Below are 19,035 nucleotides of genomic sequence, written 5' to 3'. Positions count from 1 at the left end.
ATATCTTATTGAATAGGTATTAATGGTCACTAGCTATATGGCTTTTATTTCACATACTGGGCATTTATTGAATGTCTATCTTTGCTAGTCACTTCAGCTATAGCCCTGGAATTTCATAATTATATTAGATCATAATTTAATGCCCAGACTCTAGGAAACCATACAAATTATATAAAATACTCAGTATGTTTTTCCTCATATGATATCTCACAACCCATTTGATTTAATATTATTATTGCATTCTTTGTTCTATTTACATGAAAAATGCCATTGGAATTTTGATGAGGATTACAATTGAACTTGTAGATCACATTAATTAGTATGTACATTTAAATAATACTAATTCTTCTGATCCTTGAACATGGGATATTTGCCCACTTACCTGTGTCTTTTTTTTCACTAATATTTTGCAGTTTTGAGTGCACAAGAATTTTGCCCCATTCAAAAAGCTTATTCCTAAGTATTTAACTCTTTTTTTGCTAACATAAATAGGTTTGTTTCTTTAATTTATTTTTGGATACTTTATCATGTGTGTATAGAAACACAACTAATTTTTATATCAATTGTTCCTTTTCATACTGACGTATATAGTTGATTTACAATATTATATTAGTTTCAGATGTACAACAGTGATTCAATATTTTTATAGATTATACTTAATTTAAAGTTATTATCAAGTACTGGCTATACTCTGTGTACTGTACATTACATCTTTGTATCTTATCGATTTTATAGATAATAGTTTGTATCTTTTTAATCCCATACCCCTATCTGACCCCTCTCCCTTTTCCACTCCTCACTGGTATCCAGTAGTTTGTTCTTGATATCTGTGAGTCTATTTCTGTTGTTACATACATTCATTCATTTTATTTTTCGTATTCCACATAAAGTTATAATATATGGTATTTATCTTTCTCTGACTTATTTCACTAAACATAATGTTTTATAGGTCCATGCATGTTGTTGCACATGGCAGAATTTTATTCTTTTCATGGCTGGATAATATTCCTTTGTATATATAGTCCACATCTTCTTTATTTATTCATGTATTGACGGATACTTAGGATCACTTCTATATATTGGTTATTATAAATAATGCTGCTATGAACATTGGAGTACGTGTATCTTTTCAAAAGAGTGCTTTGTTTTCTTCAAATATAAACCCAGGAGTGGAGGAGTTCCCAGGCTTAGTGGTAATTAACTCAACAAGTGGCTATGAGGACGAGGATTCAATCCCTGGCCTTAGTCAGTGGGTTAAGGATGTGGCATTGCTGTGAGCTGTTAGGTTGCAGACGTGGCTCAGATCTGGCATTACTGTGGCTGTGGCATAGGCTGGAAGCCCCAGCTCCAATTTGACCCCTAGCCTGGGAACTTTCATAGGCCACAGGTGTGGCCCTAAAAAAAAAGGCAAAAATAAAAAAATAAATAAAAATTAAATAAAAAAAACCAGGAGTGTAATTGCTGGATTATATTGCAGATTTATTTTCGGTTTACAAATAATTTATATTCCCACCAACAGCATATAGGGTTTCATTTTCTCGGTATCCCCACCAATATTTGTTACTTAGGGTCTTATTCATGATAGCCATTCTGATGATATGATGTGATATATCACTGTAGTTTTGATTTGCATATCTCTGATGATTAGCAATGTTGAGAACCTTTTAATGTGCCTGACAGTATCTGCATATCTTCTTTAGAAAAATGTCTATCCATGTCTTTTGCCCATTTTCTGATTGGGTTGTTTGTTTTTTTGATATTGAGTTCTATGAGCTATATCTATTCCGTAGGCTGTCTCTTTGTTTTGTCAATGCCGTCCTTTGCAAAAGATTTTAAGTTTAATTAGTTACAATGTGTTTATTTTTGCTTTTATTTCCCTTTCTTTAGGAGACAGATTCAAAAAATATTGCTAAGATTTATGTCAAAGAGTGTTACGACTATGTTCATTTCTAGGGGTTTTATGGTTTCAGGTCTTACAGTTAGGTCTTCAATCAATTTAGGGTTTATTTTTGTATATGGTATGGGGAAATGTTCTAATCTTTCTTTTACAGGTAATTGTCCAGTTTTCTCAGTGCCATTTATTGAAAAACAATCTTTTCTCCATTGTATATTCTTGCCTCCTTTGTCATAGATTAATTGGCCATAGGTATGTGGGTCCTTTTCTGGGCTCTGTATTCTAACCCATTGATCTATGTGTCTGTTTTTGTGTCTGAACTATCCTGTTTTGATTACTGTAGCTGTGGAGTATTGTCTGAAGGCAGGGAGTATGATACCTCCAGCTTTTTTTTTCTCAAGATTGTTTTGGTAATTAGGAGTCTTTTGTGGTTCCATATAAATTTTAATATTGCTTATGAAAAATGTTATGGGTATTTTGACAGATTTTTTTAAATCTGTAGATTTCTTTGGGTAGGATGGACATTTTAACAATATTAATTCTTCCAATTTAAGAACACAGGATATCTTTCCATTTCTTTGTAGCATTTTCAAATTCCTTCATCAATGTTCTATAGATTTCTGAGTATAGGTATTTGAACTCTTTGGTCGAGTTTATTCCTAAGTATTTTATTTCTTAAATCTGATTTTAAACTGGATTGTTTCTTGCTTTGTCTTTCTGATAGCTCATTATTAGTGCATAGAAATGCAATATTTTCCTGGATATTATGTATCCTGCAACTTTACTCAATACATCTATTAATTCAAATAGTTTTTTGGTATAGACTTTAGGATTTTCTATATAAAATACCATATCATCTGGAAACTGACATTTTACTTCTAATTTGGATGGCTTTATTTTTCTTGTTTGATTGCTATGGCTAGGATTTCCATTGCTATGTTAAATAGAATTGGCAAGATGGACAGCATTTTTTTCCTGATTTTACAGGAAAAGTGATGAATATGATGTTATCTGGGAATTTTTCATTTATAGCTTTTATGATGTTGAAATATATTCCCTCTATATCAACTTTGTTCAGAGTTTTTATTATTAATGGATGTTTAAATTTTGTTGAATGCTTCTCTGCATCTAGTGAGATGATCATGTTAATTTTAGCCTTCATTTTGTTAATATATTGTATCACATTGATTGATTAGTGGATATTGTACCATGCTTGCATCCCTGGAATAAATCCAATTTATCATGGTATATGATCCTTTTTATATATGGTTGAATTCATTTTGATAATATATTGTTGAGAATTTTTGCATCTACATTCATCTGAAGTATTGGTCTGTGATTTTCTTTTTTGTTGTTGTTTTTTACTTGCTTTGTAGTCATTTTTGTAACTCTTCTCTATTCTTTTCTTCTTCTTTTAGTCCCTTCCCTTGGAAGTTCATTATTTTCTTTAGTGTGAAGCTTGTGTTCCTTTCTCTCTAGATTTTGCATATGTGTTGTAGGGCTTTGATTTATGGTTACCATGGTGGTCATATACATTGACTTCTAACTATATTTACTTGTTTAATCTGATACTTCTCTTCAAGCATATTCTAAAATATCTACATTTTTAAAGTTCCCTTCTTCTTTTGTTTTCAACGTCATATTTTACATATGCATGATAATCCCTTAACTGATCATTGTAACTATAATTGATTTTACATTTTTTTCTTTTAACCTTTGTATGAGCTTAAGTTTTTGATTCACGGCCTTCACTATATATTTACCTTTACCTGTGGGATTTTCCTTTCCTATAATTTTTATTTTTTGTTGTAATTTTTACTTTTTCTCTTAAAGAAGAATCTTTATCACTTCTTATATGATTGATTTAGTATTCATTAGCTCTTTCAGTTTTTGGCTGTTGTTGAAGTTCTTTATGTTTCCTTTGATTCTTAATAGTAACCTACCTGAGTAGAGTATCTTAGGTTGAGGTTTTTTCCCTTTCAGCACTTTATATTGTGTCACTCTCTTCTGACCTGCAGAGTTTCCACTAAAAACCAGCTGACAGCATCATAGGAGTTACCTTGTATGTGACTGGTTTTCTCTTAGTACCTTTAAATTCTTTAATTTTTGCCATTGTAATTATGATATGTTTTGATGTGCATCTCTTTGGTTGTTTTTTTTTTTTTTGTCTTTTTGCCTTTTTAGGGCCGCTTCCCACAGCATATGAAGGTTCCCAGGCTAGGGATCTAATCAGAGCTGTAGCCACCGGCCTACACCAGAGCCACAACAATGTGGGATCTGAGCCACATCTGTGACCTACACCACAGTTAATGCAATGTCAGGTCCTTAACCCACTGAGCAAGGCCAGGGATTGAACCTGCAGTGCATCTCTTCGGACTCATTTTCTTTGGAAACTCTGTGCTTCCTGTAGCTGGATATCTGTTTCCTTCTTCAATTTGGGAAATTTTCAGCAATAATTTAAACAAATATATTTTCAACCCCCTTCTCTCTCTTTTCCTTCTGGACACCCTGTAATGTGAATATTAGTACTCTTGATGTTGTCCCAGAGATCCCTTAAACTATTCTTGTATTTTTTAATTTGTTTTCCTTTTTACTGTTCCTGTGGGGTGATTTCCATTAATTTATCTCCAAGAAAGGGTCCAAGCATTGGTACTATCATAAGTGGCAACAACACATGTGTTTTGAAGAGCACATGAAACCTATCAATAACACAGCTAATTTATTTTATCTTCCAGATCATTTATGCCTTCTTCTGGATAACCTCCTTCTAGTGTATTTTTCATTTCAATTATTATATTCTTCAGCTTTGATTGGTTATTTGTCATATTTTCTAGTTCTTTGTTAAAATTCTGTTTATCTATTCTTTCCTCAAGTTCAGTTAATATTCTTATTACTATTGCTTTGAATGTCATCTTGTAAATTATTTATCTCTGTTTCATTAGAGTTTTTCAAGATTTTTCCCTTTTTCATTCATTTGAAACATATTTCTATGTCTTCTTTTTAAATTTCTGTGTCTATATGAAGTTAAGTGAAACAGTTACCTATCCTGGTCTTGAAGGCATGTTCTTGTCTGGAAGCACCCCTGTATAGTCTGTGTGTGCCCTGTGGCTTTGGTCAGAGAGCTGGATCTGAAGTGAGCATAGGGTGTATCTTCGCCTTGAATGTGCTGGAAGCTACCACTTTGCTGGGAGGTAGAACTGGATTTGGAGATACTAGAGCCAGATCCAGGTGAAAGCCAAGCCTTCTCCTCGGCTCAATGGCCATTACCCCCGTATTAGGAGCTTGGGCAGGGATCAAGGGTTTATAGCAAGAACTTTTAGGTTTTGATGGTAGTGTCTTCCTATACTGGAACCATGGCTGGAGCCTAAGGGTTCTGGATGAACTTCTGTGCTGCCTTAACATTTTACCCAGCATGTGAACCTTGGTTAAAGACTGGCTTTGGGCTAGAGGTTTTGGTGTCACACTATGGATCTGGTTTCACTCCCAGTGGCAATGGCAGACTCCACTCTGGAGCTAGTGTTTTTGTTTTGTTTTGTTTTTTGTTTTGTTTTGTTTTGTTTTGTTAAGCTAATTTTGCTCCTTACTTGTGCTGGTGATGGCTGCTTCTATCCTTGTCAGAGTCAGGGCCAGAGTCCAAGCCAACTTCATTTCCTCCAAATGTGTGTGTTCTCTCATTAGCAATGGCAAGATCAACTGGAGCAAGAGCCTGGTGCAAGCTGAGGGTATACTGGGGTGGTCCTGGTAAACCAGTTAGAGTCCCTGGTAAATTTCAATCTGCTGCCTCCATACTATGACCAGGAGTAAGCAAGTCTGTGCATGTGCTCTTCAAGAGTAGAGTCTTGCCATTCTGGAGTTCCCATTGTGGTGCAGCAGTAATGATTCCGACTAGTATCCATGATGTGGGTTTGATCTCTAGTCTTGCTCAGTGGGTTGGGGATCTGGCATTGCTGTGAGCTGTGGTGTAGGTTACGGATGCAGCTCAGATCCCACATTGCTGTGACTGTGGCATAGGCTGGCAGCTGTAGCTCCAATTCAACCCCTAGCCTGGGAACCTCCATATGCCACAGGTGTGGCCCTAAAAAAAAAAAAAAAAAAAAATGGAGTCTTGGTTTCTTAGGGCTTTCCAGAAAGCCTTACTGGTTTTCAAATAAACTAAGGGAGTTCATCTTCCTAGTGTCAGACATTATGGCTAAGGTGCCTAATATGTGGATCTTACCTTTTGTTCCCCAGAGAGGATCCCACAGCTTGTGATATCCACCTTCTCTTCTGGGTCCCCAGCCAGGGATGTGGGACCTGACCAGATCACTTATCCTCCCTTCCTACCAGACTCTGTGTAGATCCCTCTTTATAGCCTTAGTCATAGAAAAGCCATTCTGACAGTCCCCAAGACATTTTCAGCAACAGTTGCTCCACATGGAATTGTACTTTTTATGTGCTTATGAGGGAAATTGAACTCAGTGTTCTTTCTACTCTGCCATATTGATGCCTTATATATTGATTTTGTACACTGCAACTTTGCTGAATTCATTTTTTAGTTCTAATAGATTTTTTTGTTTTTGACTCTTTAGAGTTTTCTGCATATATGATCATGTCATCTGCAAACAGAAATAATTTTACTCATTCCTTTCTGAATTGAATGATTTTATTACTTTCTCTTACCTAATTGCTCTGGCTTGGACTTCCAGTACTATGTTGAACAGAAGTGTTTAAAGTGGGCATGCTTGCTTTGTACCAGTACATAGAGGGACAGCCTTATGTTTTCCCCCATTGATTATGATATTAGCTGCAGGCTTTTCATATATGGCCTTTATGTCGTCAGTTAATTTTGTTATACCTTTTTTTTCAGTTGAGAGTTTTAATCATAAATGAATGTTGAACTTTGTCAAATGCCTTTTTTGTGACTATTAACATAATCATGTGGTTTTACTCTTTCAATTTATGTTTTTGTATCACATTGATTATTTGCATATGTTAAACCAATATTGCTTCGTTGGGATGGATCCCTCTTGGTCATGGTATATGATCCTTTTAATATGTTGTTAAAATTGGTTTGCTAGTATTTTATTGAGAATTTATGTAACTATGCTCATCAGGAATATTGGTCTTTATTTTTTTCTTATAGTATCTTTATCTGAAATGTTTATCAGTGTAATGCTGGGCCTGTAAAACGAGCTTGGGAGTATTCCATTCCCTCCTCTTCAATTTTTGAAAGAATGTTAAAAGGATTGCAGTTAATTCTTCTTTAAGTGTTTGTAAAATTCACCAGAGAAACCATCTGAAGCTGAATATTTTTTTGGCTCTGAAAGTTTTGATTACTGATTCAACTTCCTTACTAGTAATTGATTTATTCATGTTTTCTATTTACTCTTGATTCAGTTTTGGCATGTTGTATATTTCAAGGAATACATTCATTCCCTCTAGGTTAGGTAGTTTATTGGTAATTAATTGTGTTTATTAATCCTATGTGATCCATTATATTTCTGAGGCATCATTGTAATACCAGCTCTTTTATTTCTGATTTTATTTATCTAAATCTTCTCTCTTTTGTATTTAGTCTAACTAAGGTTTTGTTGACTTTTTTCTTTCCAAAAAACCAATGCTTAGTTTTGCTGACTTTTTCTATTGCTTTTTAATTCTCCACTTAATGTATTTTATTTATTTATCATTTACTCCCTTCTGCTAACTTTTGCCTTAGTTTTTTTACTTCCTTCAGGTGTAAAATTAGATTGTCTTTTTAATATTTTTCTTCTTTATGATGTATTTTTTAAAATAAAAACTTCCCTTTTGGTACTACTTTTGCTGCATCCCACAGTTTTCGTATATTTTGTTTTCATTTCCATTTGTCTCCAGACACTTTTAAAACTTTATTTTGTTTTCCTCTTTGACTCAGTGTTGTTCAAGAGAGTAAAATATTTTCCACATATTTATAAATTTTCCCAGTTCTTGCTACTATTGATTTCTAGTTTCATTCCATTGTGGTCAGAAAAGATACACGGTATAATATAATATTTACAAATTTGTTAAAATTTGGTTCGTGACCTAATCTGGAATCTATCTAGGAGAATGTTCTGTGTGTGCTTAAAAAGAATATGTATTCTTCTGACATTAGGTAGAAAGTTCTGTATGTTTCTATTATGTCCATTTGGTCTATAGTGTTGTTAAAGTAAATATTTTCTTTATTGCTTTTCTGTTTGAATGCTCTATCCATTATTGTGAGTATTAAAATCCTCTACTATTATGGTATTGCTGTCAATTTCTGCCATCATCTGTCCATATTTGCTTTATACATTTAGGTGCTCTTCTATTGGGTACACATAAATGTTATATCTTCCTGTTGAATTCACTTTTGTCATTATATAATGATATTTGTGTTTTCTAAAATAGTTTAAGACAAAGTCTGCTTTTTCTAATGTAATTATAGCCACTTTTAGTTTTTTGGTTATGTTTGCATTGTTTATCTTTTTCCATTGCTTCACTTTCAATCTAATCATATTGCTGGATCTTATTGATTTTATCCATTAAGCCACTTAGTGCCTTTTAATTGTTGAGTTTAATCCAATCACATTTAAAGTAATTACTGATAGGTAAGGATTTACTATTGCTGTATTGTTGTTTTCTATTTTAAAGTTGCTTTGCCCCCCCCTTCTTATCTTGCTGTCTTCCTTTGTTATTTGTTGATTTATTTTGATAGGGATCTGCTTTAACTATTTTCTCTTAATCTGTTTTGTATCCATTACAGGTTTTTACTTTAACTCAATGCTTATCTAAAATATGTACTTAAAATATTTATTTTAAATTGATAACAACTTATATTGAATACAAAAACTACACTTTTACTCTCCCACATACTTTACTTTCTTGTCGTCAGAGTTATGTTGTGTATTAACAAATATTTATCTTTTATAATAGGGTTAGAAGTCATTATGTACTGCCATTACAGTGCTACATTAATCTGTATTTGTCCATATAGTTACTTTTACCAGTGAGATTTATGCATTCATATGATTTACAATGCTGTTTAGCTTGTTTTCATTTCAATTTTAAGAACTTTTAAGTATCTATTGTAAGCAAGTTCTAACTCAAGTTTTATTTATATAGGAAAGACTTTCTCTTTCCTCCATTTTTAAAAGATAACTTGGCAGTAATATTATTCTTGGTTGGTAGTTTGTTTCTTTCAGTACTTTGAATATATCATTCCATTCTCACCAGGCCTACAATGTTTCTGCTGAGAAATTTGCTTATACTCTTATGGTGGTTTCTTCATAAATAATAAATTACTTTTCCCTTGCTGCTTTCAAAATTCTCTTTCTATTCTTGACTTTTGACAATTTGATTAAAATGTGTAGACTGTAGTCTCCTTTGGATTGATCCTCTTTGGAAATTTTTGAGCTTCAGTAATGTAGATGTCAATTTCCCTCCCTAGATTTGGGAAACTTTCAGCCATTATTTCTTCAAATAAGTTTTATCCCCCTTTTGCTTTTCTCCTTCTGAGACTCCCACAATATTTGGTTCTTTTTAGTTCTTTTTCTGGTATCTAATGAATCTTGTAAGTGTTCTTTCTCTTTTTCAATCATTTTTCCTATTTCTCCTTTGACTGGAATATTTAAAATGACCTATCTGACTTACCAAGTCTGTTATTGAAGCATTCTACTCACTTCCTTCATTGTATTACCTAGAGCCAGAATTTTTGCTTGCTTCTTATTTTATTATATATCTCTTTGTTGAACTTCTAATTTTGTTCATGTATAGTTTTCCTTATTTCAATGAGTTATTTAATTATCTTATAGTTCAATGAGCTTCCTTAAAACAATTGTTGAGTTCCTTGTCAGTTAATTCATAGATCTCCGTTTTTCTAGGGTCAATTACTAAAAAAATTACTGTGTTCCTTTGTTGGTGGTATCTTTTCTTTTTTTTTTTTTTCATGTTCCATACACATTTGAGGTAGCAAGAAACTCTTTCAGACTTTATGGATTTTCACTTCAGTGGGGAAAGACCTTTACCTGCAAGTGGGTATAAGGACTTTGGCTGGATCAGGTATGGCTGCTCTGGCTCTGGGTGGGTTACCTTGGAAGCTCCACATCTGGGGACACAGAGGATGCAGCAATGTTGATTTTATGTAGCTCCACAAGGTGAGGTCACTGTTGGCAAAAACTGAAGGTCTCTGGCAGGCAAAACCAGTGGGTGTACTTGGTGGCAAAGACTCCTGAGGTCCACCTGCTTTCCTTTTCCCCACAGGGAAGTTATGGCCAAGGGGATACCACTTGGTTATAGGATCTAGTGTGTAGCTGCATACACAACAGTAGTGTTTATTTATAGACACTGAAAAACCCCAAGGACACCTTTCTTTAAATATTATTATTATCATCATCATTATTACTCTATATCTGCTCACCTTCATTATACCAAGTTAGGGATAAATTGTAATCTCTTCATAACATACATAGATGTAAACCTAATACATTATTTTTTCACAATGATGGATATCTGGAGTTAGGCCAAATTATAGATAGCCAGGAAAATGAACTCTTTACTAAGTTAGAAATTAGGTCGCCAGTATATCTCTCAAAAATTTTGTTGTTGTGTTATAAAGGAACAACAGAGAGGTTTTATAGAAAGTCTTTTTCAGAAACTAGTATACCTGAGAAAATATGACAAAGTATTCCTTGAGATCCCACTAATTCTTGTTGGTACAAAAATTCTTTTTATTTATAAGTGGCTTCCTGTCAAATGTTCGTTACAACTAAGACACTGCAAAATCTGAAAGCCAATATGAGTTAAGAGAGGTGCTAGGACTGGAAACTGATGGTAAGTTTATCACTGTATCTTCATCATAAAAACAACTTTTATCCTAGAGGTTAAATAAAACAAAATTCCTGTTACAAAACAACGTTGAAGTAGAAAAATAACGTGGAAAGTGTAAACACTTAAAACTTAAACATTTATGGGTTTAAAACTTAGCTCTGCCACTACTATCTTTGTGACTATGGGCAAAGTTGAAATACTCTGTGCCTCTGTTTCCCAATCTACAAATATGGGAATATTGAAAATTCCCTTTTTTCTAATAATTTCATAAGAAATAAATGAGTTAACATGGGGGATAGAAGATGAATAATCTCCTGGAATCTAAGGCACAGCATTGTGATTTTGATTAACAATACTATATTATATACTTGAAAGTTACTAAAAGACTCAATCTTAAAAGTTCTCACCACAAAAATTATAATTATGCAATATTATAGAGGTGTTATTTAACTCTATGGTGAAAATCATATTGTAATATATAAGTGCATCAATCAACATCATGTGCACTTCAAACTTACACAATATAAAAGTGTACATGCTTCCACTGATTCCCCACTGTGAGCACTAGCTGAACACCAATTCTCACTATGTAATTCACCAAGAACACTTCATTTTTAGATGAGTTTATCATACTGATTTGATTTGATAATTTCCCTCTTGGATTCCTCTTTCCTTTTCCCTCCAAAATAAGGTCCCACCATGCTTGAAATTCTAAGAGCCTAAAAGAAGAGAGAAAGGCTACTACCTATCCACCTATCACATTATACTAAATTTAACTGCAAAAGTAGATTGGAAGGCTGTGGCTCCTAAAACCATCCTTGGTTGTCCCTTATCATTCCCCACTAAAATTACATATTTATTTATTTATTTGTTTATTTATTTATTTATTCATTCATCCACTCATATATGTTGATAGTTATAATCCCACCTACTTCCAAAAGAGATTTCAAGGGTAATCTTGTGATCAAAGCCAAGGTACAGTTAACACAGGGTAAAGGAGTAAAGACAATTACTAAGAATGGAGGAGACATCCCACTCCACAGGCATCTTTCTCTTGTCTCCTTTTATTCCTTTTTTTTTCTTTGCTTTCTTCTTGTTCTACCTCTTTAGCCACTGCCAATTAGGCCTCAAGTCCACCAGCACCCACATGTATCTAAGAAAGTGGTACACCACTAAAGCAAAGGTGGATTCTCAGAACTGTATTTCAGTGGTAAATTATTTAGAGAAAAATGAAGTAAGAAACTTGAGGTGAAACTGAAGAAGGCAGCTCTTAGCAAGCAAATGGTGCAATACCTACCACCATAAATATTAGACTTTAACCCCACTATAACAAAACAATGGAGATAACTCAATAGTTCCTGAAATGGGATTCTGACCTGTAATGGTTTTCTAATTTCAAGGTATAAGTTAGAGATAATGTTGAGCATCCTTTTGTAGTCACTAATTATAATTAAAGTATATATATTATTCTATCTTCTACCCTCAGTTCCTCTTTCTCCCATCCCAGAATAAATCAAGGGTCACCTGCCTTGGATTCCTGAAGACACTCACCTGTATTTGAATTAAGATCATCAGGCTCTGATTCAGTCCCATTTTGGTTTCCATTTCCTTGAAGAGTGTTCATAGCCATAAGCTTCATCTTCTGCAGCTTCATCGCCTCAGCCATTGCTGCAGCTGTTATACCTAAAACCAGAACCATCCCTTTTAAAACATGGGCCACTTCTTAATATACCTGAAAACTGGATACATTTCTTTAACAGGCCGATGCTATATAGTATAAGCCAAAAGTAAGCCCAAGTCTAATTTATGAATAAAATCCTTTAACAAAGTAATTTTCAACTCCTGTTATTACTTCTTACAATGGACAGTTTGAAAATCTGAAAAAAATATTGAATATAGGTGCAATTCTCAATTCAAAATACAAATAAAAGAAAGAGTATAATATTAATATTATTTTAGAAATTCCAAAGCTCTTGCTAATGTGTTCTAGTGTCTGTTAAGAGCTCTGGACAGTAGTTTTAGACAGAATTCATGATATATTAAAATCCATCTAAAACTATTGTCAGAGGAAGCACTCTGAAATGCTAGAATGAACCACTTTCTTAAGAATATCCTTGTTGGCACTTCTGCTAAAGAATGGGCTATTTTGTGTGTGAGTGTTACCTTAGACAGAAGGGAAAGGGGAGGGAATGCTTATGGTAGTAATTATACCCATTTACTGGCCTCCTTCTTACATGCCAAGGAACCAAATAAATGAAAACACAGCAGGCCACCTCTGAAAGTTTGCCAGCCCTTGTAGTATAATTACTTTCTTTTGAATTAATATAAGACAATTTTTAAAACTCTATGTAATGGTACAAAGAAGTAGGAATAAATATCCCAAAGATAAAATGTGAATGCTTAGGTTTGAAATTCTTCCTCCCAGAAAGTCTGTATCAAGCAAAATCATAGAAGTATACCCAGAGATAGGTACTAAAAATAGATCAATCCATACTCCACGAATGCCCTCCAAAAACATCTGAATTCAACTAAGTTATTTTTAGATGGTATCAAAATACCTAACCATCTACTGGTTCACTGGTACCATGGGCCAAAAGAAAAAAAAAATTCTAGCACAATTTAAAACAGTATCTTAGAATTCAGTGAAACTCATTCTCCCCTGCAAATGCGAGTCAAAGGGGAAAAAAGGACATATTGGTTGGTTGCTGCAAAGAAAATATAACTACTATTATTAGAAAAATATAATCAAAGGGATAAGGTGAATCCTTATGAAAAGTATAAGGGGAAGATAAGTACAGCCTAGAACATCTAACTGTGTATGTTTGGTGGAATCGCTGAGATTCTGTGTTTTACTCCTCTGCACTCTTTACAGTGCATGGAAAACACCAAATGAAGCAAACCTTTCACCATATCAGCTTGTCTATGAATCATGGCAAAGAAAGGATATGAAAGAAAATTACTTTAATGTTCAAAATGATGGTATACATTTGTACATTTTTCTATGTAAGGTTTTCTTGCTATATTTAGTGTTACTGATTTCCAATCCCCAAACCGGTCTGACAAGCATCCACGATAACTCTGGCCAAAAAAAAATATGATGGTGATGATTTAAACAAAGGGATCCTGCTTAGAGCTGCAGGGCTGAGTGTCTCAAAATTAAAATTATATCAGGAAAATTTTCCAAAATTTACATCAGCTCCTCTGACTAGCAATTCTGAAATGGATCCTGACTAATAATTACTGAATTACCATTTTTCATTATTGGTATATAAATAGTGGATTTTTATGAACAATATATAGAGTCACATGTTGTGAAAACTAAAAGTTGACAAAATATCTTACAGACAAGAAATTCCAGGTAAAATGTGTATCTTATAAACTAAGAATTAATGAGAAGTGTCCTTTCATATTTTTAATTCATAGAAAGGATAAATTCCAATATCTATGCATTCTTTCAAGCTAATGATATCTGTATGATATAACTGAAGAAAAAGTCAGTGAACAAATTCAGAAAGTAATATTAAGTTGGTAAAGAATCAGTATAATAGCATTATAAAGATATTTTAGGAGACATCTATTTCCATCTCTTCATTTTGAAGATGAGGAAACAGTCTCCCAGCGACATGTCATAAATAAGTTATTCAGGGGAAGATACAGAGCAAAACTCGTTTCCTGATGGGTCCTAGAGGTATTTAAGTACTGAAGTACTTCAAATATGAGTTAATGAGAATCTGTAAAGGGATACAATCGCCTTATCACATATAGTCTCATACTGTTAGTTGTCTTTTTATATCTGCTTACATTTGATTTGAAGCTTAGAGTCCTAGACTCTAAGTCATATGTCTTATATTGCTTCATAGTCTATATTGCAGTGACTTTGAACTTATGAAAACGTTAAATCCTATTTGTTGAGCCCTCAATATAGCATCAGAACATATATGTCTTAGGCTAAAATCATAATCAAATGTGGGGGAAAGAAATGGAAAAGATGCTATTTTTTTATATTTCATTAGCAAATTATCCTTTTATTCAGCTGTTCAGTTAAAATTCTTAAACTCAGGATGTGCCTCAGTGTAACACTGATGGATTTAAAAGAGCAAACTTTCTGCAGCCACCAAGTTCAAGATGCATCCCTGGAACAGCACACAAAAAAGAGCAAGCTGATTTAGAAGATACTGAGTTAAATTTTACTTAAGAACTGAATTTCAGCTAATCAGACAAGTAGAAAATGGTAAGTTTAATGAGAAAGAAAAATGCCTTTAAAAATGCAAGCACTATAATTATAGGTAAATATCTATGATATTTACATAAACATCTGGAAGTATAAAGTTGTCTTTTTCAGGGACTAAATTTGAAAATGATAACTTTTACATTATGTACAAATTACATACATTTAACTGATTGAAAAAGATTTGGAAACGCAGAGACTCAGTGTTACTGGGAAAATATTCACCATTTGCATTTTATGATACTTGAGCATTTACTTCTGTAACTTCAGCATCTTTCATTCTTGTTCACCTACTTTCATAATCGGTTCATGTCTTGTCACTGTAATTGTTGACCAAGTCGTAATGTACAGTCCTTATGATCATTTATATTCACTTTTTAATCTAAAATTCAATACAACTATATGAAAGTGCCTAACATATCATAATTTCATGTGCATGCACACACACACAGATGTTTATGATTGACTATTATCATTAGTAAACATCCAAGCTCCAATTCAGACTAATTAAGAGATACAAGAATTTTAATGAATATCTAAACCAACCGCTCCATTTTACAAATGGAAAATTAAGTTCTACAGAGGAAAAGTAAGGGACTTAATATAACACAGACAGTAGGGCTAGAATGAACACTCATGTCTCCTGGCATGTACCTCAAGTGCTTTGTCCAGTAAATTTCACCTTCTTAATCTTGATTTTAATTTCTTTAAAACTCTCTAAAATTTTTCTTTTGAGATACATTATAAGTAACTTACCAGAACAAGAAATAAGTTGTGTCATATACCTTTTCAGGGCTTCAGATTATTCAACATGCAAAACCAGGGAGTTGGACTAAATGCTTTACAGTCCTTTATGAAGCAGTTATTCTAACCTGATGGGTTTTGTATATAGTTTTCTCATGCCTCCAAGTTTTGTATTACCTGTGCATGCTCTAAAGCAAAATTGCTCTTGCATTCCTTTCTCACTAGTAAACAAGCACTTAGATCAAAAACTTTATGTGATCTATAGTACTAAAACTAGAAGTGCAGTGGGGAAAATATCCATGGGTTTGTAGTAAATTTTACAAGGGAATAAAACCAAAAAATGAATTTGGGTTTTCAACAGTGACTGAACAAAAATTAAGGCAATTTTATAGTTTCCTAATGGTTATACTGTGTCCATCTCTTCATAATAATTTGAATGATTTTCTGTCAAAACTGTGAATAAGTAAATTAACTAAAAAGAACTATGAGTGATCAAATCTTGAGGTTTACAATTAATTAAATGAAATGGTGAGTCAGTTCTCTGCAATACGGTTTTATATTTTAAAAATAATATTTATTTAAATTAACAAAGTGTTGCATTAATATTATCCTTCCCAAAATGAAAAACGTTTAGCTCTCCCACATTATTACACTTTACCAGTCAAGTACTGCATGTTGGCTTGTTTGTTATTTGCATTCAGAAATGCTTTGGGTCAAGTATGATGTACTAGAACATGAATAATGAAACATCTGGTGGTGTGAAATGTTAATGTTATATACCACGTTGAATCTAGTGGAAACAGTTTTGAAATTTCCTATAAGTCAACTGGGAAAATATAAATCTTCTCAGAGGTAGTATTCAGGTTCATTCTCAGGAGATGCTTATGCTCTGAACTCTGTTATTCAGAAAAACACTTGGACTCTTAAAAGATTCAGAATGTAACTAAGGGGAAATCCATAAAGATATAAGAATAGAAGAATGAAAGAACAGAAAAGCCACATGCAAGTAGTTACAGGACACCCAAATGAAGAGCAAATATTATCGCAATAATTAAGAATAACCATTCAGGGACAGATGCAAAATTTAAAACTACTCAACTCACCTCTACGACTATGAGGGAAAGGTTGACAAAACACAGGTATGGGAAGTTCTTAAAACAATAGCTATATTTGGCTAGACATCATCAGAGCCACCAAATTATGTGCACACTAGAGATCTGCTATAATGAATGGTATGGATATTTTGCACACTTTGTCGAATTACAGATAAATATGAAAAGAATATATACTCAATCTTTGCTAAAGATCCATTTATCCTACAAAAACAACAGACTGGAGAATATACAAGTCAGTGCATTTTCCATTCAGAATGGAGTCAGACTGGAAAGTTGACAATTAGTAAGAGCTGACAGGGCAAGTAGCACAGCATAGTAGAGAGCACAACCAAACCAGAAACAAAGAAAGCTAGTTGTTGCTTTGAGCAAACTGCTGTCCTATAGCCTGAAGTGTGTGACACATTCCAAGTTGCCAAGCAACTGTTTCTGTTTATTTTCCTGTAGACCTTTCTGAAAATGCATAAAAGGCATTTAGAAGTCTGAAAGTCTAATAATCTCTTCAAATGCTCCAATTACTTCTGACATTAAAAGATTAAAAGTAAGAAAGAGACACCAAATGAACATGTCTTAGACCAACTTTTTTCAAAATTATTTTTCATTGCCCTTTTTGTCCCATTAATGTTAAAAGAGAATTGTTGGGTGAGGAAGGTAAGGGAATTCTATGACCAATTGAGGCAATACTGGGTTGAAAATAATGAACTTCATATGGCACATTTTATATGCCACAAATCATTGTTAAGTTATTTATATATTTACTTATTTAATATTCACAAAAAAACTTCAAAGGGAAGTACCATCATTATTTCTATTTTTTGGATAAGGAAACTGAGTGACAGAAACTGAATGTGTCTAATATCACATAGCTAATAGACCTAGAACTTAGGATTTAAACTCCAGTGCTTTACTGAAGATATTTTCAAAACCTATAATATCCTAATATGTATTATGATTTTCCAAAAGAGGCAGAGAGCATACTACATTTTCTAAACTTTTTTTGTTAAGGGAATTTTCATCAAATACCTATTAATAGCTCATAAGATGCTAATACTTCATAGAACACAGTTTGAGAAATATTGCTGTAAATCATTTTTTTTAACTTGGCTGCAAGCTTAACTTCAACTACTGGGGCACTATTTTTTTTGTATTTGAATTTAAGTTATATAGAGAGATATAAGGAAATTTAACAGTTTACATAATGTTAACTATTTCATTGAGTAATCATCAGTTATACTTGTCTTTAGTGATATCATTTTAAATTGGAAATGTTGCATATTTTTAAACATAATCACTAGCAATTTTTAATTATGGTTTTGGTATCCCTCAATAGACCATTTCTTATTTATGAAAATTTGAGCTATATAAATATTTCTAATAGTATATATAACTTCTAGTAGATTATACACATCCTTAGGTAACTTACTTGAGTATTTTAATTGAGTGCTATAGTGTAGACATGTCGATATAATTTCTAACGTCTTGTAACACTGACCTCCCATTGGTCTGATTTTAAAATCAGCAATGGCACTCCCAGAAAACCTCATTGTCAGTCTAGGAGAAAGCGTGCAGATTAAGATTATACATAGATTAAGGGTGACAACATATCTCAAATTTCTAACATTACTACAAGAGTAGGTGTTCCCATAACTAGTTAGCCCAGGAATGCAGGAACCTTAGAACAGTTACAGCATCCTCCTTCCACAGCCATCCTTAAGAGCAGGAATTCTTCAAGTAGACCATCCTAACCAGATAAGAAATCTACCTGCTAGTCTATGAAATATGGTCTCTCAGATGTGTATCAAATTCAATAAACCAGAGAAATAATTAAATCTAACATTTCACATACCAAAGTCAGTTTCAATACTGTTTCACTAGTCAACTTATTTTGCTTTTTCTATTTAGTCTCAAGGAGATTCTTGACATTTTAGAATCTACAAATAACAAATGCTGGAGAGGGTATGGAGCAAATGGAACCCTTCTTCACTGTTAGAGGAAATGTAAATTGGTACAACCACTATGGAAAACGTGTGGAAGTGTCTCATAAAACTAAATATGGAACTACCATATGACCCAGCAATCCTACTCCTGGGCATATAGCCAAAAATTTCATTAAAAAAGATACATGCACCCCTATGTTCATAGCAGCATTATTCACAACATCCAAGACATGGAAACAACCTAAATGTCTATCAACAGATAAATGGACTAAGAAGATTTTTGTACATATACACAATGGAATACTACTCAGTCATAGA

At 33.3% G+C, this 19,035-nt stretch overlaps 1 protein-coding gene across 4 annotated transcripts in view; it reads right to left on the bottom strand.

The window, feature by feature from the left end:
• Window positions 1-19,035, bottom strand: part of DACH2 (dachshund family transcription factor 2) — a 561,187-nt gene that overhangs the window by 188,417 nt on the left and 353,735 nt on the right. For all 4 annotated transcript variants that reach the window (XM_021079680.1, XM_021079681.1, XM_021079682.1 and 1 more), the window contains one exon: window positions 12,248-12,379. In XM_021079680.1, coding sequence (XP_020935339.1) covers window positions 12,248-12,379 — 132 coding nt within the window. The remainder of the gene's footprint in view (window positions 1-12,247; window positions 12,380-19,035) is intronic.

This window comes from Sus scrofa, chromosome X (assembly GCF_000003025.6).
Source record: "Sus scrofa isolate TJ Tabasco breed Duroc chromosome X, Sscrofa11.1, whole genome shotgun sequence".
NCBI classification, from domain to species: Eukaryota; Metazoa; Chordata; class Mammalia; order Artiodactyla; family Suidae; genus Sus; species Sus scrofa.
Note: the sequence above shows the minus strand (reverse complement) of the source record. Positions and strands in the feature narration are given on the sequence as shown.